The 24,598-nt window shown below is 38.9% G+C and overlaps 1 protein-coding gene across 1 annotated transcript in view; it reads right to left on the bottom strand.

The window, feature by feature from the left end:
* Positions 1-868: 868 nt before the first annotated feature.
* Positions 869-24,598, bottom strand: part of nek10 (NIMA-related kinase 10) — a 105,716-nt gene continuing 81,986 nt past the window's right edge. The window contains exons 28-37 of the mRNA XM_052016978.1: positions 24,333-24,419; positions 15,159-15,213; positions 12,869-12,912; positions 11,428-11,528; positions 9,474-9,584; positions 8,947-9,055; positions 8,372-8,424; positions 7,691-7,752; positions 2,956-3,003; positions 869-1,652 (exon numbers count right to left, since the gene is read on the bottom strand). Coding sequence (XP_051872938.1) covers positions 1,550-1,652; positions 2,956-3,003; positions 7,691-7,752; positions 8,372-8,424; positions 8,947-9,055; positions 9,474-9,584; positions 11,428-11,528; positions 12,869-12,912; positions 15,159-15,213; positions 24,333-24,419 — 773 coding nt within the window. The 3' untranslated portion in view covers positions 869-1,549. The remainder of the gene's footprint in view (positions 1,653-2,955; positions 3,004-7,690; positions 7,753-8,371; positions 8,425-8,946; positions 9,056-9,473; positions 9,585-11,427; positions 11,529-12,868; positions 12,913-15,158; positions 15,214-24,332; positions 24,420-24,598) is intronic.

The following is a 24,598-nucleotide window of genomic DNA, read 5'->3' as shown; positions in this document are numbered from 1 at the left end:
CACACACAGAATGCGGAGTGCAGGAAAGATTTACCAGGATGTTGCCCGGACTCGGGGGCCTGAGTTACAAGGAGAGGTTATGTAGACTAGGACTTTAATCCCTGGAACGTAGGAGATTGAGGGGCGACCTGATCGAGGTGTATAAGATCATGACAGGGTGAAAGCACACAGTCTTTTTCCCAGGGAGGGGGTGCTAAAAACAAGAGGGCATAGGTTTAAGATCAGAGGCGAGAGATTTAAAAGGTACATCAGGGGCAGCTTCTTCACGCAAAGGGTGGTGCGTATTTGGAACGAGCTGCCAGAAATAGTGGTTGAGGCGGGCACATTAGTGACATTTAAAAGCTATCCAGATAAGTATGAGGATAGGAGGGGTTTAGAGGGCTATGGGCCAAACGCGGGCAGATGGGACCAGCTCGCTGGGCAACACCGTCGGCATGGACGTGTTGGGCCGAAGGGCCTGTTTCTGTGCTGTATGACTCTATGAGTAGAGCCAAATGATATAAATCAATTTGAATAGAAAGTTGACCAACTGATGAGTATTGACTTATATTCATTTCTTAATTTTAAAAAATAAAAATTATGGTAAATTGGATTTGTTCACTGTAGATTTTATTATAACTATTCAATGCAATATAGAGAAATTTAAGTATTACAAAAATAAAACATGAACGTTTCTAAATATCTCTTAACATTTTGTTGTCCAGTTTGCAAACATGAACAGAAACTTATTTTTAAATACACTTATTCACTCAATCTGTGCAGTACAGGAGAGAAATCTTAAACTGTGTTTACATAAAATTTATTTCCTTTTAAAGATCTATTTAAATGCAATACCACACCATTATTCTTCCACAAACAATCAAAATTTTAATAAATGCATGACACTTTGAGCTGCTTTTTTGTTCCTTGTAAATTATGTGCCTGTGTCACAAGTTTCTATGTGGACTATCAAAAGTCTGGAGATGTTAGACTTTGATGAATTATTGAAAACTGTAAATTGATGGAGTTTTTTTGCCAAGATCACAATTTTTGGAAGATATGAGAATCCTTAGTGCACTGATAATACTAGTACATTCGCAATGAGGTACAGCTTAAATTAAGTCTTGCATGAGCAGCTATTACTAATTAATATTCAGTAACATTAGTGCATCTTATGCAAGTTCAAATATTCATGTTCATAAAGAAGCAGTAAAATATTTTAAGACTGAAGACTTGGACTTCTGAGTTTTGAAATATGTTGGTTATACTAAATAATAAAGAGAATGTCGCTACCTAAAGCTACTTACTAACAGGTGAAGGCACAGCCAGTGTTGCATTTGAATCAGCCTTTGCCAGCTACGTACATTATTTAGACTAGAATAGTAGAACATGACTGAAAAATTATGAGACCAACCTCATTCACCCAAAAATCTACCTCCGATTTGATTAGACTGACGCTTGAGATGAATGGTAGTGAAGAGATGGTTTGCATGTAAAGTAGCAAGTGTGGTGAGTGTGAACAGTCAATATTTCAGGTTGTGGTGTTTTTAGCAGAAGCAGTTCACTGACCTCACATGACCTGTTTCCCTCTCCACCGATATTGTCTGTGCTGCTGGGTATTTCTGGCAATTTCTGATCTTACTTCAGATTGCAGCAACCCTAGAATGTTGCATCTGTTTGAAGAAAAGATTGATGCTTCTGTATTCCGAAACCATTTATTATTCATGCCGTATAGCAGAGAAGCAGGCAGCAGTGGCATAAGATTTTAATAACACACAAATCAGACTAGATGCACAACTGATAAAGTGGGATAAATGTTGCAAATTGGAAACATAAATATTTTTCATTTCTTTTCAATATTAAAAAACATTGACAGCTCATATGTGTCAATTACATTCAGTAACTAATCATTGCCAGGACAGAAATTTAATGGTTCATAACTGTTCTTACACTTTTCATTGAAAATACTTCAAAATGGCTCAGATTCCCTCATAAAACAAGTGTAGCTGTTTTTTTCTGTTTGCAATGTGAAACTGCAATTGTTTTTAAATTCAAGCTATAACTCGTTCTTTCATCAAAACAGTCATCATCTTCTAAATTCTGGTGCAACTGGCAAACAGATTTCTTTGTATGTGCTGTATGTAGGTGAAGACGTAACTTTGCATTATGTCACCTTTCTTCCAACAAGTCCCATTTCTCCAGCAATTGTACAACTTCCTGCACCAACATTAACTTATGGATGTTAAACTGAATATTTACCAGATCTTGTCCATTACTAAATATGATGTAATCAGTCTCATAAAATTGGACCTAATAGTTTATTGGCTAGTCCAATTTACAGACAATTAGCTAATCAATAAAACACACCTTCTACATGGAATCTATGCTACCAATTTGTACAAATAGCACATAGATGTGACAATCATGCTGATCTGAGCCATACCTAAAATTATATTTCATTAATTTTGTACATTTGCCATGGCAAATGTTTAAGAACTCAGTTAAATAAATCAATTTCATTTGCATTTTCAGGAATAAATGAAGAAATAACTTTAAACCAACTCATACTCTCTATGAAACAAATAGGATAGGAAAAATATGGAACAGACGGCATTATATGCCTGAAATCAACTTCAATCTTCACTCTCTTATTTACACATATATATATATATATATACATAAAGAAAAATGTACAGAATAAATCCTTCCTGAAATATGTTAAGAATACAGTTGGAGGTGGGGAAGGGGAGAGATGCTCCTTAATATGCTTGTTGCTTATTGGTAATAATCATTATTCCCAATAATAATTAAGCAATTTAAGGAAGTGCATGCATTGGTGTGGGGCGCGTGCGTGTGTGTTTATTCTGTCTCTCCACAAGTTGTCAAGTTTAAATGCTTGCACGTACTTCTATGTGTGAGGGCAGTTCTGGCCTACGTCTCTTGACAATTCCTCATAAAAATCGAAAGGTAGACTACCTCCGTGCAGTCAAATGGTTCTTGATTGTCCATGGGTAAGTGTGATTTCTGGCAAAGACATTTTTTAAGAAGTTACTGGATTATGGACGTAGCAGAGACAAGAAAATTAAGTGTTGTAAAATAAAAATAAAACTGGCATTATCTCTGGACAGTTTTGCATTTAAAAACAATCAGAGTTTCAGAAGTTTCTTTGAACGCTATTTGTTTAACAAAAACAGGAAATACTGAACACAACGGGTCTGTCAATGTGGAAACGTCATTCTTCCTATCACGACACTTGGAGGCGGCCGTTCGGTCTAGCTCCTATTAGTCCCATTATTCTTCACCCTACTTCCCTCTACTCTGTAACTTTTTCTCTCTCAATCAACTGCACTTTCTTTTTGCAATTAACCTACCAGCACCTCACTGGGTGTGCAAACAATTTAGTAACTGTGGGAGCTAAAATTTGTTAAAATAGGGATATAAGAAAATCAGCTGATCTTGTAATAGATACATCATGCAGTCCAGACAGAAGGCATCCTAGGTCTCTGAGGGTGGAGATTGTGGAGGTATTGTGGCAATCTTCCAAATATGTTTAGATTTGGAGATGGTGTCCGAGGATACAAATGTTGCATACTGTTTTGAAAAAAAAATAAACCTCTAGGCCAGTCAGTTTCACTTCAGTGGTCGGGGGACTTTTAAAGATGGTAATCCAGGACAGAATTAGCAGGCAGTTGGACAAGCGAGATTAATTAGGGAGAGCCAGCAAAGGTAAGTTGTGTTTAGCGAGCTTGATAGAGGTTTTTGTTTTGTTGAGGTAACAGTGTGTCGATGAGAAAATGGGGTTGATGTGAATCTGGACATTCAAACAGTATTTGAATAACTGCTACAGTCGAGATTGAAGTCCACAGAAAGTAACAGCATAGGAAGCAAACTGGTTACTGGGAAACAGTGCAGTTGTAAGCAGTTGTTTTGTGGACTGGAATGAAGTGTATAGTGGTCTTCCCAAGGGTTGGTACTACAGTCATTGTTTTTAATATTTATTAATGACTTGGACTTGGATGTACAGAGCACAAATTCCAAATTTGCACATGCCATAATGCTTCCATATATTATGAACTGCAAGGAAGATATTAATTGACTTTAAAAGGATTTAGACAGACTGGTAGAATGGGTGAATGTGAAATTTAATGCAGAAAATGTGAAATGTTAACTTTCAGTAGGAAGAGCAAGGAGAGGCAGATAAACTAGGTGAACAATACTGAAAGAACAAAGAGATCTGTGGGATGTATCCATATATTATTGAAAATGGCAGCGGCAGGTTGACAGAACAGTTTTTAAAAAGAAAAGCACATGGGATCCTGGGCTTTATAAATAGAGACCCAGAGTACAAGAACAAGAAAGTCGTGATGAAACTGGCATACCTGGGTGCCATACCTTGGGAAGTAGTGATGAAACTGGCATACCTGGGTGCCATACCTTGGGAAAGGTAGACGACTTTAATTAAAGTCGATAGACTGGAGAAGCTGGGGTTTTGTTCCTTGGAATAGGGAGATTAAGAGGAGATCTGATGGAGGTATTTAAAATCTTGAGAAGTCTATAGATGGGGACAAATTGTTTCCTTCAGTTAAAGGATGAGAACATAATTGAAGATAAACCACAGAAGAACCAAAAGTGATACAATGAAAAACTCTTTTTTACACAACTGATATTTAGGATCTGGAATGCACTTTTAGGAGTAGTGATGAAGGTAGTTGAAATTGTGCTCCTCTGTCCCTTGACTCTCTCCTCCTGACCTACCTGGCCCCATCACCCTGTCTCACCCACACACTCTTCCCACTGGTTCCCCTCTGCCCTCCCCACCTCCGTCTCTTTATTCCATGCTCCACCGTCCTCTCCTCTCAGATGCCACCATCTGCAGTCCTTTTGTCACATCCACCTATCACCCCCCCCCCACCCCCAGCTTCTGATGCTACTCCCACTCTCCCCCTCCCCCATCTGCCTATCATCCCTCCCTCACCTGGATCCACCCATCACCTGCCAGCTCTGGCCCCACCCCTTCCATCAACCTTTCCATACTGGCTGCCTTCCCTTATCTTTCAGTCTGGATTAAGGATTTTGAACCGAAACGATGATTGTCCATTTCCCTCCACAGATGCTGCCTGACCCGCTGAGTTCCTCCAGCATTTTGTGTGTTGCTCCAGATTCCAGCATCTGCAGTTTGTGTCTTCAATTGTGGTGTTCAACAGAGAATTGAATAAATACTTGAATGTGGAAAAATACAAGGCTGTGGGTGAGTGGAACTAGCTGAAATGTTCTTGCATATAGCTGGTCTGGAATTGGTGGGTCAAACTGCCTCTTTCCATTCTGTAACCTTCATTCTGAATGATGGTGCCAGAGGGTTTGTGACCTACTCCTCCTCGTGTCTTGGGTTCTTTGCTCCTCTTCCATTTAAGGATTGTTAAATTTAACATGAACTAGTAGAGTTTACCAATCTCATCCTCAGCAAATACCCCAGAATCCCTACATGTTATGTTCAAAACTTTGGAGATGGTGCTGAATTCATAATGTTGTCATTTGAAGGCAAGTGGGCTAATGTTGGATGATAACTAGCAACCTAATACTAAGACATTAGCTTTAAATTTATCTCAATATTTACTATGGAAAACTGCGAAAAATCTTAATGTACTGCAGCACTCTAACTTAATATAACATTAAGTTCTGTATTTTATGAATACTCTGTGGTCAGGGGGCATTCTAGTTGGAGAGTAAAGAAAAATGTGGCAGCAGGGGATGATATTTGACAGATAATTCTCTGTGACTGTTCTCTGTGAAGACTCTGTTGCCTGCACCATGTCAGGGTTAAGGATTTTGCCTTGGAGCTCGAGAAACTTGGAGAAGAAGGGGAAAGGTATTGTTGTCATCTGCCTGGGAACCAATGACATTGATAGGACCAAGATTCCCCGGAGCACCGAGGGGACACATAATAGAAGTATATAAAATAATGATACTCATAGATAGGACAGATGGTCAGAGTCTGTTTCCCAGGTTGTGAATGTCAAATGCTGGAGGGTGTAGATTTAAGGTGAGAGGGTGAAAGTTTAAAACAGATTTAGGAGGCAAGTTTTTTATCGGTGCCTGGAGCACACTGCCAGGGAAAGTGGTGGAAGCAGATACAACAACAACATTTAAGAGGCACATGAACAGGCGGGGAATGGAGGGATATAGACTAGGTGCAAGCAGATAGGATTAGTTTAAACTGGAAAAATGGTTGGCACAAACATCATGGGCTGAAGAGCCAGGTTCCGTGCTGTACTGTTTTGTGTTCTATGATTCAAATTAAAACAGAGAACTACAAAGGTGATAATCTCCAGATTACTACCTGAACCACATGCAGATTGGCAGATGGTAAATAAGATCAGAGAATTTAATGTGCGTTGGGGAAATAGGTTTAAATTCATGGACACCAGCTCTACTGTTGTGATAGTTTTCACTTGATCACTAAGATCAGTGTCCTCATGAACTGAGAAACTGGTATCATAGATGAGGCTTTAAACTAAATAGTGAGAGGAAATTTAGGAAGTTAAAGAAAGGACAAAATGATAGTGCGGGGTAGCAAATAAAAATTTTTAAAAATTGCAATGGCTGGAAATCTAAAACAAAACCAAGTGCTAGAAACACTCAGCAAGTCCAGCAACATCAGTGTAAAGAGGAACAGAGTTCCTGTTTTCAGTTGAAGATCCTTTGTCGGATCTATGTTTCCAGCATGTTCTGATTTTGGTGCAGGTGGCGGGATGGGTAATGATAATTTGTCTGGCAAGAAGGGAGAGAGTATGATCAGGGTTATAGTTCTACTCGGATACAAGACTGAGGCCTATCCTGGACCCAACTATTGTTGTCTGTGCAGCAGGGTAGGTGGTGCCAGTCGCATGTGGTGACGCAAGGCCAGGTTGACAGAGTGAAGGCCTCCCTGACGAGTAGGTGAACTATGGGTCTGGACCATGGGGCAGCAAGCGTAGATGAAGTTGGGAGAGTTTGGGTAGTGGAGTGCGGGGGTGTGGATTTCAGTGGGAAATCATGGTTGGGGGGGGGGGTTGAAGATGTCGGTCACTGCAATTGTGAGGGAAACAGGGATAAAGGTAAAATTAAATTGTTTTATTATTGTCTCATGTACCAAGGTACAGTGAGAAACGCGTCTTGCATACCATCCCTACAGATCAATTCATTACAACAGTGCGTTGAGGTAGTACAGGGTGATAACAATAACAGAATGCAGAATAAAGTGTTACAGTACAAGGCTGAAGTAAAAGGAGCGATTGTGGGAGAGTGGAAGGTGCTTGCAGTTGTAGAGCGTGGCTGTCCATGTGGGGTCTTTGTATCACAGAGGAGCAGAAGCAGAGATTGTGTGGGTACTGGTAAGAGTTATGTTCGGTTGCACGTGGATGGGGATCTACCTGCAGGCACTAATGGACTGTCACTTGTCTCTTTCCTGGGTGGACCTTGCCACCCAGTACTTGGCAAACCTACCTGAGGAGTATTTAGCCAAAAATACAAATAAAATTTGAGGCAGGGTGCCTCCACAAAATATCTAATGATCTATTTTGTCAGAGTTGAACATAATTGGACACTCAGCTCAATTATAACTGGAAATGAGCTGATTTGTATTGGCTCATAGTTGGGCATTTTTACTCTTCAGCTGATCCAAGGCATTTGTTCCTCCGTGGTTAAAAGTTTTCCTGTGTGTGTACAAACTTACCTATTCACGGTGTTGAGGATGTCATAATAACCACTTTCAATAAGAACTTCTTCAATCATCATCTATATGTAAAACAAACAAAAATATTAGCAAGCATTTTTTTCATTCCCTGCCTTTCAAATAATACAGGCAAATGTTAGCAAAAATACTTTTCACTTAAGGTTGTACTGAACCTTGTGGAACAATGACTCTGATTTCATGACCCTTTGAGAACTAGATGGTATCCAACATTGTGATGCATCATGTTTATGTATCAAAACAACACTGGATGTGGTTCATTATTTTCAAACTTGTTATATGTTAAAACCCACCAAATATTGAAAGGCCTGGATAAAGTGGACGTGGAGAGGATGTTTCCAGTAGTGGGAAAGTCTAGGACCAGAGGGCACAGCCTCAGAATAAAAGGATGTCCCTTTAGAACAGAGATGAGGAGGAATTTCTTTAGCCAGAGGGTGGTGAATCTGTGGAGGCCAAGTCATTGGGTATAGTTAAAGTAGAGGTTGATAGGTCTTGATTAGTAAGGGCGTCAAAGGTTACTGAGAGAAGGCAGGAGAATAGGGTTGAGAGGGCGGAGCAGACTCAATGGGCCGAATAGCCTAATTCTGCTCCTATGTCTTATGGTCTAAAATATTATGAAATAAAGGCAAACATAGTTAAACATGTAAATGATGAAAGACTAACCTGCATCTGCTCGTAAGTTATTCCTTCTTCATATTCATAGCTGTAGGTGTTCACTGGAGTTGGGTTGGAAGGAACAATAATAACTAAAGTGATGAACCAGCGAGTAAATACAGAGAGTAATATAACTGGTGGACAACTAACTGTCACATACTGGATGTCAGGTTAGCAGTAAAATATTAACATACAAGGCACTGGTAGTTTCTGTTTTCACTACCTGAACAGAATCAACCACAACGAATTACCCAACTTTTTAAAAAATATATATTTGATTTTCATTTCCGGCACATTTTATAATGGATGGGCAATACTTTCTGCAGGTGTGGGGTGTGGTAGCATAGCAGTTGTTGCTGGTTAGGTACCAAAGGCGTGGGCTTGCCTGGATGAGTGCAGCTCCCATGATATAAAAGAACTTGAGACTTCCAGGCCAAAGCAGCCCACTTGATTGGTTTTGTGTCCACCACACTGCTTGTTCTCTCAACCACTGGCACATGTACCATCCACAGAATATACTACAGTTACTCATCTAGGTAACATGTTGAGTGGGTTAGTGGAAGTGTTGATCAAATGGTTGTTACCTGCTCTGTCTCCAGGGAATGCTGCATTCGCCCTGGATATCTGGTGCATTAAACTGCAATCTGCTGTCACGAAGTTCAGTTCAATCAGTTCAGGGGATCCTTGAAGAATCTGTCATTAAAAAATACTTTTAGGAAGTTTAAGAAATCTACTTGTGATGTGATTTTGGCAGTCAAATATTTCTGTAGAATCTCAAAAGGGTATGAAGAACTGGTCAATTGAAAAAATACGATACCTTTTGATATTTCCTGTTTTTAAAGTTATTTTTCTACACTATTTCAATATCATTTGGAAATGCACATTAAAATTCACTGAATTGTCAACAGATTGTATCTGTTTCACATTGCACAGAATTTAATCTGTTGCACAATAGTAATTTGGCCAGCTGTTTCTTGACCTATACTTTGAAATTACCCTCAACATACTCCCTTGACTTTTAAGATTTCTGTGGTTCAGAAGTATGTTTGAAATTTCTGAATATTTAATTTCCAAAATTTGCATCGTCATTTTATCTGTTATGATAACAAACCTTTTTAAGTTCTGCTTTCAAGTTGCAAGGATTGCTCTGTGGACTAAATAGTGATTTCTTAAACCTCTCAATGACACTTTTTCGAAAGTTGTGATGTAAAGTAGGTGGAAGCTGTGGAGAGAGAGGAAAATTGAATTTAACATCTGAGAGTTTTCATTTTAATTCATAGATAACGGAGAAAAATTTGTATAACTTCTCGGCATGAAAGTCTGATAATACTGCACTTAACAATTCTTTTGCATTATAATACAAATATGTATTGTGGTCTTAATTATTTCAGAAGTGAATACAGTAGGTCATAGAATGCATCTTATATTTCAAAAATGTTTAATAGTGCAGGAAAAACATGTGGCATCACTATGTATGTGAAATGAAACTACAGGATAGATGGTTATTTAAGCCCATATCTATATATATCTGTAAGTAGGTAACATCAGAATCGAGATAATAGATAAGAACGACCTGTGAATATATTAAGATTTAAAAAAAACTTTTCCTGACATGAATTTTCTGTCATTGGATAACGTTGTGCAGTTAGCAAAATGCTTTTTCCAAATCATGCACCACGTTTGGATTCCAAACCAGAAAAAAAGTATTAAGGGATCCACTTCTCTCCTTACGCTGTAGTGAACTGTGTTTCACTAAGCTCAAGTGATGGATCATTGGTTCAGCCACAAAGGTACCTTGACTAAACTGAACTTGTCATTGCCATGTTCAAAGAATTCCCGGTGGGCAAACTGCAACTAACATGCTGGTGCCATACTGAAACTGGTCTTGTAACTGTTACTGGTCTGAGAATGATTAGTTAAGGTTAACTTGAAGTGAAAGAATTCTGTATTCCTTTAGCTTAATGAGTAGGAAACATGCATGTTTACTTGATAATGTTTACTTAAATTCTTTTCAATAATCCATATTTTCAATAATGATTATAATATCCTAAAAATACTCTTGTTTAAAAGCCATGATAAATTAACATCTGGTCCTGCAGGAGTGAGAAAAGTAGCTCAATTGTCCATTGAATTAAGATAGTTTAATGTAGGTACCATGAGAAAATGCAACCTTCTTCACTGTCCACTACACCACCAATTTTCATGTCAACTGCAATCTTTCTAACTATGCTACCCACACTCTCATCCAAATTGTTACTGTACTGTATATGATAAACAACAGGGGACCCAGCACAGATCCCTGTGGCAACCTACTAGTACAGGCCTCCAATCTGAAAAACATTCCCCCATTACCACTCACTGACTCCTTCCACCAAGCCAATTTTGTATCCAATTGACTAGCTCATCCTGGATCCCATGTGATCTAACCTTCCAGACTAGCTTACCATGAGGAACCTTGTCAAATGCCTTGCTAAAGTTCATGTAGTCTATCGTTATGTTGGCCAGTGAAAGAAGACCTAAAATCACCATGATTCACATCGATGTGCTTGATGTTGCATGTAGAACATTTTGCGTGATGGAAGGATGTGTAACTACAACATTTTCCCCCCATTATAGTCTCCCACTGGGTGTCGGAGAACATTAATCCTAATTCTAATTCTAATCTCCCTCCTTTTACACAAAGTCATGACTTTAAGTACCAGGACACCATTGCTTTAAAAGCTCCCACTTTAAATTTCTTTCAATCAGTGTATAGTTTTTGCAGAAGACCTCAGATTTGCATTGCTTATGCATACAGAACACAGTTCTCCCACAAGTTTACATAAAATTGCCACATATAATGCTATTAGAACATGCATTTGAAAATGTAATAGAATGTCCAGGCCACTGTTTATCCACAAAGGGTACAGATTTCTGTCCTGACCACATTACTAATCACACCAAGTGAAAGCTGAACATTTTAGTAAATAAATCCCTGGGTTGAACATTGTCTGTTTGAAATTAAAACTGAAAGGATTTAAATGCAACAGGTAGTAATAAAATAACAGAATGAATCAAACACATACCTGTGTAATATATATGATTTTGTGCAGCTGGATGAGAATCTGTTGGATTGGGTCACTGATTTGACGTACTTTCCGTTGAGACACTGCTATTCCTGCAGATGCTATAAATGAGAATACCAAAATCAGATTAGGGAATTCCAAGTACAGAGTTTATGATTAAATGATGGAGAACTATGAGAGTAGAATCCATAAGTAAATGCAAAATAATAATACAAAAGAAGCAATGTGATTAGAGAGAGACATATTAAATTACATGGAAAGTAATACTGTAGCTTCACATTTTGAAGATTAGTTTTAAACAGTAATATCAGCACTACATTCCATGAAAATAATAAACTCTTGCCAATGAGTTACGCATAATGTTCTAATCACTACTCATGAAGATTGGTTGTTATGGAAAATCTGAAAATATATCATCCATAGCATTGGAGGTTTAAGCACATGATTGTGATTATGACTGCAGCCTTCTGCCAACCAAAAAATGTTAGAAATGTATCACAAACAACATTTTAATGCTCTGCTTTCCAGTTTGATAGTTTTATAGTACTGCATTAATAGAATCTCTCCACTGTAACCACAAGAGTAAACCATTTTAATTCTGAGCATATCTGTGATGCTATGCATTGTTTGAAGCTAAGCATTGATACTAGAAGGATTCCCAGGAATCTTTTCTGCTTTGCTATTTCAACCAAGTTCACTGCTAACATATTTTGCTTATTTTCCTTGCATTGTGCAATATTTCACAATACCTGTATTAAATTTATGTGGCCACATAAGTTCTCATCCCATCCACATTATAATTTAATTCATTTTCTAAATTCTGAGTTAGATTCTTTTATTCCATAGCACCAAATTAATTTGATAATTGCTTGCAAATTTTACCACTTTGCATCAAACTGGAGGAACATTAGTAACTGCAATACTGAGCCCTCGTATTATTTTACTATGCAGTATCCATCCTTTTGTATACTGAATCAAGTTCTCATCTGCTCCTAGTTCTTGCCCTGAATCTACACAGGTTCAAGCCACTTATATTGCAATGTATTGTATGGAACTTCATTAAACCATTCCAGTCTGAATACATAATTTGTATGACTCTGATAAACATTAAATGCTTTTGAATGTTATCTTTTGTTTCTGGTCTGTATTTTTTCCTCATCAGTTTCCCTTGGCTATAATTTCACATAACTACCATGATCTTTAAGTCTCCGCAGCACTACATCAGGTAGACTATGACACTGCCACCCTGAGTTTATGGAATTTCCTGTTCTCCTCGAGCAAGCTCTGTTGCCAATTGAAGGCAATGGTAGAAGTAAGCCTAGTTGTAGGAGATCTAAACAAGTAAGACAAAGAAAAGACCAAGTCATCTCAAGTATTGAAAATCGTAATATTAAATGTTTGAGTTTTGTTTGAAGGCATAAATGACTTATGAAGCAGTTACCTGGTCTAGATTTGGTATCTGAATGCCTTGCCTTTCTTCCAGGCCTGCAAAATAAAACCATGGTCAACATATTTTCTACTTTAGAACCTTAAATATACTGTAAGCAATTACTTTGTTTGACACAAGAGAGACTGCAGATGCTGGAAAGCTGGAGCAGCACAAATTGCTGGAGGAACTCAGCGGGTCAGGCAGCATCTGTGGAGGGAAATGGACAGTCAATGTTTGAAGATCTTTGTCCTTCTGATCAATAACTAGAGATGTAGAGTCTCACTACTAGCTTGACAATGAAAAAAAAAATCAATGGATCTACTCACCTGAAGATATATTCGGCAGAGAAGAAATATTTTTTTTTCTATTTTGTTTTGATTGAGTCCTACATTAGGCAGTTCTTAAACTGTTCCAATAGCAATAGCTTATTCAAATTTAGAGGAGTGACAACCTTTTGAAAGTTCTATGCAGCCTAGCATTGAACTCCTGATGCAGCTGGACATGTCTCACAGGCCCAAGCTATAACACAATGCTTGACTCTCAGAATTGGGATACAAATTAAGATGACAATCAGTTCAATATTGGAGGTGCAGTGTGTTGAATGAGACCTATTACGTCAGTTTTTGTTGAGCGTCTCATGCCATTATTCAAAAAAGGACAGAGCTAAGTAACAGTTGATGGTAGGTATTTTGTTAATTTGAAATTGATAGTTGGAGATTTTATGTTAGTCAGAAATATTGAGGGAAATCAATAGAAAGTTGATAACTGATATTAGGACCTTTGGCCACTAAATGGTATTACAGGCCTGAGAAGATAAAGAGATATTGTTATGCCTACCTGCAGTTTTTTTTATCTTTAGAAATGATTGCATAAATTGCTTGCTCCAAGTAAGGTCTCAGACCCAATAGAGTCTAGAGTCATACAGCACAAAACAATGATCTGTCAAGTCTGTGCCAACATTAAATACCTCTCTATAATAATCTCATTTTCCAGCAGTTGGCCCTTTTATGATTCAGGTGCTTGTCTAGATACTATTTCAATGTTATGAGTCTCTGCCTCCATCACCCCTTTGAGCAGTACATTCAGGAGTCCAAGTACCTTCTGGGTGAAAAAATTCTGAATCCTGACTGTAACCTCTTAAATTATTAGATAGCCACTGATTTTGTTCCACTAACAATCAAATCTTTAGGCTTCAATATTACATGGATTAACTGAAATCATTGTACTTTAAAATTCCAATAATCCAGCACCATTGGGATTATAGGAGCACAGACTGATCCTTTCCAGACGATCAGATATTATTCCATTCAATACTCTGCACACTTTAAATTCACTTTCTAAAAATGTTACTCAAGTCTGCATCTGCAAAGTACTGGAAATACTCAGCAGGTCAGGCATAATGCTATTAGAAAGAGAAAGACAGTTAAGGTTTCCAGTTGATGACTCTTCATTGGAACTCAGAGACTGTTTGATCTCATCCTCTAATAAAAGCTGCAGCATCATATTCCTCTCATTTTTCATCAAATGTTTGTGGCCATATTTTACATCTTCACTAACACTGGGAATCTTGGTAGAATAAATACTCCTCATACTTTAAGCTTCAGTCTGCTGAGTATTTGAATAGCAACTTACAGGCAATCTAGCTCCATATTCAAAGATAAATACACTGGTGTTAAAAATACATTAGCTAACTTACAATTGTATGGAACATCTAACAGAGGAAAACATTATAATGTGTTTCACAGATTGTAATTGGATAAAAATGAGCAGCAAACTGAAAAAGCAGATTTTAGGGGGAGTGACTAAAAGCTTGGTTAAACAGGCGGTTTTTATGGAGAATCTCAAAAGAGGAGCAGAGATGGAGGACTGGATGGGTGAAAGTTCATCCAAAGCTCGTATGTCGAGAAGTTTGGGAGATGTACAAGGGGCCAGAATCAGTTTTCTGTGAATCATAGAACTGCAGAAAACTGTAAAGGCAAGGTGATAATGCAATTTAAACAGGAAGCCGAGAGTTTTAAATGCATAGCACTAAGTGAAATACCAATAATCCTGGGTTAATTGTTAAGTTTAATTCTGTTTATCTCAGATGACATTATGATTTACTTTCTGCTCCAACCAGAAACTTTATCTTAAGTGCATGTTAAATTATCTTAAAATATTACTGTGACTTTCCTGGAAGTTTTCATTGTGTCCAATGTGACTTTATAGATAATTTCAGGTTGATTATGACAAATCATCCCATGGAGACCAAAGAGATGTTATCTCTTTATATTTTAGGCTTTTAAAAGTACAAAATACTTACTCTGCCTCATGTTGACTCTCTATGCCAATATAACTGATACTTCTTGGTAAAGTAGCTGCAAAAAGAACAGAACAATTTCATTTTTTCATCCTAATGTTATCCTTTTCTGTACATATTATCCCAGAAGGTATTTAATAGAAACAATGACAAGGGCTCTTGCCGATAGAAAATGTAAAAATATTTTTATGAACATGTACAATTTTCCTAAAACCCAATACTCTTTGTCATAGAAATAAACAATCCATAACTAACTCCCTATATAATTGAATACAAGAATTATGGGCCGAATTGACCTACCTTCGAGGTAGTGGTTTGTAAGTGTCGATTAACTCCAATCTGCACGTTAACATGTTCTTTACTTACACGGTTGCATGCTGGTGTTCAGTGTGAATCTAGGGGCAGTTTAGAAACGTCCAAAACAGAGGAGCCAGATATATTTACTTGGCTTTAAATGGGAAAGGTAAGTGAAGCTGAGAGGTTTGTATTATTTTTAAACTTTAAAACATTATGTAAGTTCAGTATTTTAATTAATACTGTTGATGTGTTTTAAATGAAATTGATTTTTTATTTTTAATCATTTTATTAATGTACATGTATTTCAGCTATTTCTAAGTGTTTCTGACATTCACAGACATTTAGAAATTCTAACCCTAACATCTATGAACATCAGAAATATTTAGAATGGAAAATATGTTTGACAGCGTGAGCTTACAGGAGGACCCAGGAAGGTCATCAGTGTGTTCTTCTGGACCAACCTTGTAGAATGGCCACTATAGCAAGTCTGTGAGGACTCTGGGAACCAGGTAATTGCAAAAAGTAAACATGGTCAGGGGCAACCCATAGAAAGCAAATGCAAGGCGAGGCAGGTCAAACACAATCCAGGCCAATGTGCTCAAATGATATAGCACACTGGCAATTTCACTTATCTTAAACACAGTTTTCAAATGCACACATTGTGTTACCTGAGGGAAAACCAGGGATTATAACTCAGTAAATATGACAGGGTAAGTAGGTAAGACACTTGCAGTTAGGGATGAGTCACATGCATGACCTTTGGTATATTATCAACAGAATTCCTGAGATTCTGCTAATGCATCTGAGGACTGAAAGAAAAGGACACTATGCTGTGCAGTAATAATTGGAGCAATAATTTATCAGCAATAAGGAGATACTAGAACATGAAAGCACTGGGAAGAAATTTTGAGGTGAAGAAAACCACTTCCGAAAAAAATCTTTCCACATTCCTCCAGTTAAACACATCCTGCTATTATAAGACTATTGAATGGTCCCCTAGTACGATGAAATGGACTCTTGCACCTTACTGTCTACCTGCACTTTCTCTGTAACTGTAACACTTTATTTTGCATTCTGTTATTGTTTTACCCTATACTACCTCAATTCACTCTAATGAATTGACCTGTACAATCGGTATGCAAGACAAGTTTTTCACTGTACCTCGGTACAAATGACAATAATAAACCAATTCCAATGAAGACTTGAAATGAAGAGTTAAGGAAGCTTATACCAGTACCAAAGATATGGCTATGCTAGATTGGGGTTCTGGGCTTCAGTTAATTAAATAACATGGAAATTACAATTTAATAATAAACCCACCTCCACACCCCTCCCCTTCCACCGGCAATCCCGCAGCCAAGGGCTCAGTGTGAAGGGGCTGCCTGTGGGGGCTGGAGTTGGGCAGTGGTGCAGCTACTTGGCCTTGAGATGTAGGGTTCAGGGCTGCACTCTGGCATTGCTGATGACCGGCAGCAGCAGCACCAAATGTTAATGGAACACTCAGTTTCACTGGTCTGCCAGTCCCCAGCAATGGCTTGCACTTGTATGCCGGCAGATTGCATCACTGAGCGAATGTACCACTTACGCCAGCCCTTCCAGGCACACTGAGGTGTGTGTGAGTCATTGCGTTAAGAACACCAGTAGTTTGTGCCAGGTTCCCGACATGGTATAATAACACCCCTTTACCACTGATTCCATCAGCACTCTTGTTCCTGGGAACACAGCCTGAATGATAAAGCGACCTACAAGTGCAGAGTCATAGTACTGTACAGCACAGAAACGGGCCCTTTGACTCAACAGGCCCATGCTGACTGTGATGCCTATCTATGCTAATCCCATTTACCCACATTAAGCCCATATCCCTCTTCTCTTTTCTGTCCAACTGCTTTTTAAACACTAATTGCATCTACCTCTACCACTTCCACTGGCAGCTCATTCCATGTAATCACCACCCTCAATAATTGTGATATTTTTGAGCTTGATTGTAAACATGAACGAGATTTAAAGTGAAGTATCTAGCTGTAAGCAATGCACCTACAAACAGGACTTAAATCTAAGACTATAACTCAACTGTTGTTATATTGGAAACATCAACCGATAATAGATCAGGCAGCCTATCAACACATGGAGCTATTATTTTATGGCTACAGAATTGAAAATAAATTGTTTCACTGTGAGGAAAATGAAAATTAGTCTCTATATATGTAAAATGCTCAATTCAGCTGCAGAGAGTTGTGGACACAGCCCAGCGCATCACGGACACCAGCCTCCCCTCCTTGGACTCTGTCTTAACCTCTCATTGTCTTGGTGTAGCAGCCAGCATAATCAAAGACCCCACCCACCCGGGACATTCTCTCTTCTCTCCTCTTCCATCGGGTAGAAGATACAGGAGCCTGAGGGCACCTACCACCAGACTTAAGGACAGTTTCTACCCCACTGTGATAAGACTATTGAACAGTTCCCTTATACAATGAAATGGACTATGACCTCACGATCTACCTTGTTGTGACCTTGCACCTTATTGCACTGCACTTTCTCTGTAGCTGTGACACTTTACTCTGTACTGTTATTGTTTTTACTTGTACTACATCACTCTGTACTGTTATTGTTTTTACTTGTACTACATCAATGCACTCTGTACTAACTCAATGTAACTGCACTGTGTAATGAATTGATCTGTACGATCGGTTTGTAAGACAAGCTTTTCACTGTACCTCGGTACAAGTGACAATAATAAGCCAATACCAATACCTTTCGAACTCCTAAGTGAGAGGTCATTGAAACATTTTCCCTTGAATACATTGGGAAAAATTAGAATGGAGGTAAATTAAGTCATCTGGCAGTCATGAATGGTTACGAAGGATTTCTGACAAAGTAATTGTACCTGTTATCTCAAGACAGCCAGAGCTTTCAAGGGAATAGGCCTGAAGAGGGTTGTTGAGGTGCTCTGCTTCTGCGCTGGAAGGCAACTGCAGCAATCGTCCCTGACTAAACACATTAGAGGGAGAAGTATGCCCTTTAAAAGAAAAATTAAACTATTGCACAGGTTTGTGTATTTGGTTAACAATTCTCAGCGGAATGACATAACTGATTTGAACAGGTAGTTTCAGATGATTTATGAAAAGAACTTAATATAGTTACACATTCATAATTGAGAACAATATTATACAACAGACATCGTCACACAAGTCCAGTACATCACCCACGTGGTGAGACTTGAATCTGCTGACTTCAGCTATTTTGAAACAAGTGTCAACCATTTATTTTAAATTAAAAGTAAAAATCTAGACATGAATATCAGTTGCATCCAACAGCTGGGGATTTAAATGCAGTCATGACAGCACGATAATTTACAGTCAGTTAATTAAATAATCTGGAAATTACAATTTAAAAATGAACTAGTTTTGGTAAGGTGACCATGAAACTGCCAGATAAGATTTCTTTATTAGTCACATGTACATCGAAATACAGAGTGAAATACATCTTTTTGCATAGAGTGTTCTGGGGGCAGCCCACAAGTGTCGCCACCCTTCCAGCACCAACATAGCATGCCCACAACTTCCTAACCCATACGTCTTTGGAATGTGGGAGGAAACCAGAGCACCCGGAGGAAACGCACGCAGAATGGGGAGAACGTACAAACTCCTTACAGATTGATATGAAGTTCAATCTAGTTCATTAAACACCTTCAGGGAAGGAAATCTGAAGCCCTCAACCTGGTCTCACTCTAGACCCAGAGCAATGTGGTTGACTTTTAACTGCCTTCTGAGATGGTGTAGCAAGCCATTCAATTGCAACAAAAAAAAACACAACATTGAAACACATGATGATTAAAAGTGGACGGACCACCAGGCGTTGACCTAGACAGTGGGTTCACAAGTGACAAAGTCAACCCAAGGCAATTGCCTTTGCAAAGTCCTACCCATGAATATCTGTCTACTTGTCTCTTGATTTGGAGAGCCATCCTACAGATTAAATGCACTCATAGAATCACACATTATGCTTAATGTACCAAGCTCCGTGATTAAAATCATTGGCCATCTCCTAACCTACCTGGGGTGATGGCACTGTAGTGTACAGAAGAGATTGAATGGCCCTTTAATCCCCATGAAGTCCTATGGGATTATGGCAAACATTGCTACTGATTATCATCTACTGTTCTCCCTCAGCTGATGAATCAGTGCTCCTCCACATTGAACAATATTGGAAGAAGCTTTGATAGCACCAACATGCTCTGTGTGAGAGGCTTTGTAGTACCACCACCACTGGCCTTGTTCTGAAGTATGTCGCTTCCAGATGGGTCTGCAATGAGCAAATTTAAACATGAAGGATAAACCTACATGAACCTTGTACTCACTAATTTACCTGCAGCAGATGGATCTGTCCATGACACTATTGGTGGGAGTGATCAGTACAAGATCCTGTCTTCACATTGAGAACATCTTCCATTGTGCTATCATGGCACTAACATTGTGCTAAAAGGATAAGACATTGAAAGATCTGGAATATCAAAACTGGACATTCGTGTGATGCAGTGGGTCCTCAGGTACACCTTAAAATGAGGAGCCAGCCTGGAGGACTGCAACTCATGCACGGTAAACTGCAATAGATAGAGCTAACAATTCCATACCCAATGGAGCAGATGAGAACCATGCAAGTCAGATACGACTAGTTTGAACTGCACCTACTGAGAGAAGACAGCTCTGAGGATATCTCCATCCTAAATGATGGCTGAGCCCTGTGCACATGTACCAAGGACAAGACTGAACTACTCACAAACAAGTTGCCAAATGGATCATCCACCAGATATAGCAACGGCAATGGAATCACACAACACCTTGGCTGTAATGCTGAAGACCTGTGCTCCAGAACAAGCCACATTTTACCTTGCCCTTATAATGTAGTTACAGCCCTGGCATCTATCTGACAGTTGTCCAGAATCTGTCGAGGTCACCTGATCCACAGAAATAAAAAGAAATCCAATCCAGCTAGTTATAGCCCACTGTATATATCTGCAAAGTGATAGTAAGTGACATCAACAGCGCTATTAAGCAAAACATATTCACCACTAACCTGCTCAGCTACATCCAGATTGGGTTTCATCAGGACAGCACAGCTCAAGACATCAGCAAAATCTTAGTCCAAACAGCGACAGGAGAACTGAATTCAGAAGGGGAGGTGAAGTATATGACCTTGACCAATTGACTTCAAAGAACCCTGATAAACTGGTCAGCATCAAAGGGAAAACTCCCCATCGACTGAGTCATACATTGCACAAAAGGAGGATGGTTGGAGTTATTGGAGATCAATCTATCAGTTGCAGAACATCGGTGCATGAGGTTCTCAGTATTCTGGACCAACCAACTTTGGTTGCTTCAACAATGACTTTCTTCACTCTCAGATCAGAAATTGAGTAATCATCAGCAAACATCTCAATGTTCAATGACATTCACAACTCAGAAAATGAAGTAATTTTTGCCTGCATGCAGCAAGACCTAGACAACATTAATGTATGGGCCGATAACATCACGTAACATTCATACACTAGCTCCAGGCAATGACATCTTCAACAAAATAAAGTCTAGCCACCTTAATCTTTATATACAAAGTTGTGTTATCATCAATGTCATGGGAGTCACCACTGACCAGAAACTTAACTTTATCAACCACAAACAATGTGACTACAAGAGGTTAGAGGCTGGATATCCAGTGGTACGTGATTCATTTCTTTATTCCCTTATGCTTTACAAAGCAAAAATCAGGAGTGTGATGGTGTATTCTCCATTGCCTGGATGATTACAGCTCCAACAACTCTGAAGAAGTTTGACACCATTCAGAATAAAGCAGCCTGCCTGACTGACACCTTATCCACTATCATCTCCAAAGCCCCTGTAAGCACCAAAATATTTCTAATCAGTGTCATCCTCACAGCACACATCTTATTGCTCTTTATAGGACTTTGGTGAGATTGTATCTAAAGTATAGTGCACTGGTCTATACTTTTAACTATGGTCTACATAATTAAACAAGGATATGGTTGCCACAGGGATATTGCAACAAGATTCACTGGACTGGTTCCTGGGATGGCAGATTTGCCTTATGTGAAAAGATTGAGTGGATTCTTATGTTCTTACCTTCACCTGACTGTTTCATCAGCAATCTCAATTATTTCATATAGGTCATGAATATAGATTGAAAGTACAGTGATTCTCGTGACACCCCACATGAACAACCTTCCCCCTGAAATGAAACATTTGTTCATACTCTTTGCACTCTGTGCTTTAACCAGCATGCTTTAAAGAATCTTGGCGAAAAGGAACTAGATAGGCTGGATTGGAGTGAGGGGTCACACCAATAGTGATTATGCTTATCTAACAAGAGATTGTTAGATAAACATATGGAGGAATTTAAATTAGAGGGATATGTGGGAGGAAGGGGTTAGATAGTCTTAGGAGTGGTTTGAAGGGCGGCACTACATGGTGGGCTGAAGGGCCTGTATTGTGCCGTATTGTTCTATGGTTAACCATTCAAGTCCTCCACCACTGAACACGGGGACTTTATCAACACTAAACCTAATCTTGTCCTTAAGCACATTTTAGCAGGAATCATTACATATCGTACACAATGATAATGTCAAGACAAATATAGCCTTGTAGCAGGGATTGATGTGAACCTGCAAGTCAACTGCATAGTGACCAAAATTGGGAACACTAAGCAATTTTTGCCTATCTATGGTGCATTGTCTGAAGCTAAATTTTTGTTCCCAACTGCCAAACTGACTAAAGTCAATTCTAGAGCCTAAAGGACACAAGAAATTCTGCAGAAACTGGAATCTGGAGCAATACACAAAAAGTGCTGGAGGAACTCAGCAGGTCAGGCAGCATCCATGGAGGAAATAAACAGTCAACATTTCGGGTTGAGACCCTTCATCAGGACTGGAAAGGAAGAGGGCAGAAGCCGGAATAAGAAGGTGGGGGGAGGGGAAGGAGCACACGCAGGCAGGCGATACCTAGAATTCAAGTTTGAGAACTTCTAGACTTCTAACTTTGATCTATATTGTAAGGTCATCAGTGGGCCTTGGATTTGCCAGTTATGTATTACATGACCTCACACTGGACCAGTGTGTTGAACAGTTAACGTGGGAACAGGATATCATACACTGGATATAGTACAACAAGAAAGTATATGTGAATAATCTTATCATTCAGGATACATTAGGGAAGAGGAGGAACAGAGGGAACTTGGGGTCCACATCCATAGATCCCTCAAGGTTGCCTTGCAGGTCGATAGGGTTGTTAAGAAGGCGTATGGTGTGTTGGCCTTCATTAGTCAGGGTATTGAGTTCAAGAGCCGCGAGGTGATGTTGCGCTCTATAGAACTCTCGTTAGACCACACTTGGAATATTGTGTTCAGTTCTGTTTGCCTCATTATAGGAAGGATGTGGAAGCTTTAGAGAGGGTGCAGAGGAGATTTACCAGGATGCTGCCTGGATTGGAGAGCATGTCTTATGAGGACAGGTTGAGTGAGCTAGGGCTTTTCTCTTTGGAGAGAAGGAGGATGAGAGGTGACTTGATAGACGTGTACAAGATGTTAAGGGGCATAGATCGAGTGGACAGTCAGAGACTTTTTCCCCAGGGCGACAATGGCTAACAGGAGGGGGCATAGTTTTAAGATGACTGGAGGAATATATAAGGGGGATGTCAGGTGTAAGTTTTTTTTTACACAGAGAGTGGTGGGTGCGTGGAATACACTGCTGGCAGAGATTGTGGGGACAGATATATTAGGGACATTTAAGAGACTCTTAGATAGACACATGAATGATAGAGAAATGGAGGGCTATGTGGGAGATAGATCTTAGAGCAGGATAAAATGTCAGCACAACATTATGGGCCGAAGGGCCTGTACTGTGCTGTAGTGTTCTATGTAAGAGTGAACATGACAGAATTCTGAGAGGCAGAACTGGATACACATCTTATTCAGCTTTGATCACAGTCTCCAAAGGGGATTAAACTCCCTTCATAAGAACATGGATTGGAGTTAAGTGGGAGAAAATTTTTTTTTACCCAATTTGTAGAGATGGAGAATGCAGAGTTAAAATTACATACAAGATGCAACCTTCTGCTAATCCCAGAGACTTTCTCTTTAATTTGCTCTTTTGAGCAGATGTAAAAGATACATCAGCCACTGATGGAATCCTTCTTTAAATATGACATATTTGGGTTGTTACTTGAAGGAAAGAATACTAATCCAAAAGAGACCCAAGATGTTAAATCTCCTCAATGCTTCAAAGAAAGTTTAGCCCCAGCCACTACTCACCTACTTGTGCACTCTGAAACCCCTGATCACAATGACCTTCTGAAATTGCATCTCATCTCTCCTAAGAGCTGGTCAGCTACTCACTGTTAACCAGTTTTCCCATAGTCTATTCTCTGTTGATTGTCTTCTGTGTAAAGAATTTCTGTTGATATCTTACTACTTCTTTTAAATTATCCTAAACAAATTCACTCAATATTTCCTTACTCTGTTCCCATTTCAGGAAGAACTTTTTGATAAATGCACATATGTTATTTCAAATGGGTGGCTCCATAGAATGCAGTCATTAGTAGGTATGGTAATCTGATCTCGAAATGGTGTTCTGCAAATTAATGTGTCACTAGCTTGGAAGCAGGCTGTCTAAAATAATTCATCAGCAATTTGTCTCTTCTTTCAACATTACTGTAATAATTTTCCAAATTCCAAATGAAGAGTTTTCTTTGCCAGGAATAAACATCAAGAATTTCTGGATCCATTCACTTTACATTTTGATTGATGAACACAAACACTCTTCGATAACAAACTGGTAAAAACTACAGGATTTTTACTGCAATTTGTTACACTTACTGAGAGCAGAATCTTTTATGGGGCTTGGGCTCGAGCTGCTTGAGTGATCTGAAATGTTCAACTCATCTTCCATCTCTGGATAAACATTCACAATACAACAGATGGAAAAGTTAACACATTTTAAACTGAAGACATGCAAAGAGATCACTTTAGGATTTTACTGTTTCACTTATTTTATATCAATAACCAGTGTTTCATACTTTCATGCCTGAACAATAACCAGCTTACATTATTCAGCATGACAATAACAATTAAAATAACTAGTA

This window comes from Pristis pectinata, chromosome 5, assembly GCF_009764475.1.
Source record: "Pristis pectinata isolate sPriPec2 chromosome 5, sPriPec2.1.pri, whole genome shotgun sequence".
Classification (NCBI taxonomy): Eukaryota; Metazoa; Chordata; class Chondrichthyes; order Rhinopristiformes; family Pristidae; genus Pristis; species Pristis pectinata.
This window is presented reverse-complemented; position numbering and strand designations above follow the sequence as displayed.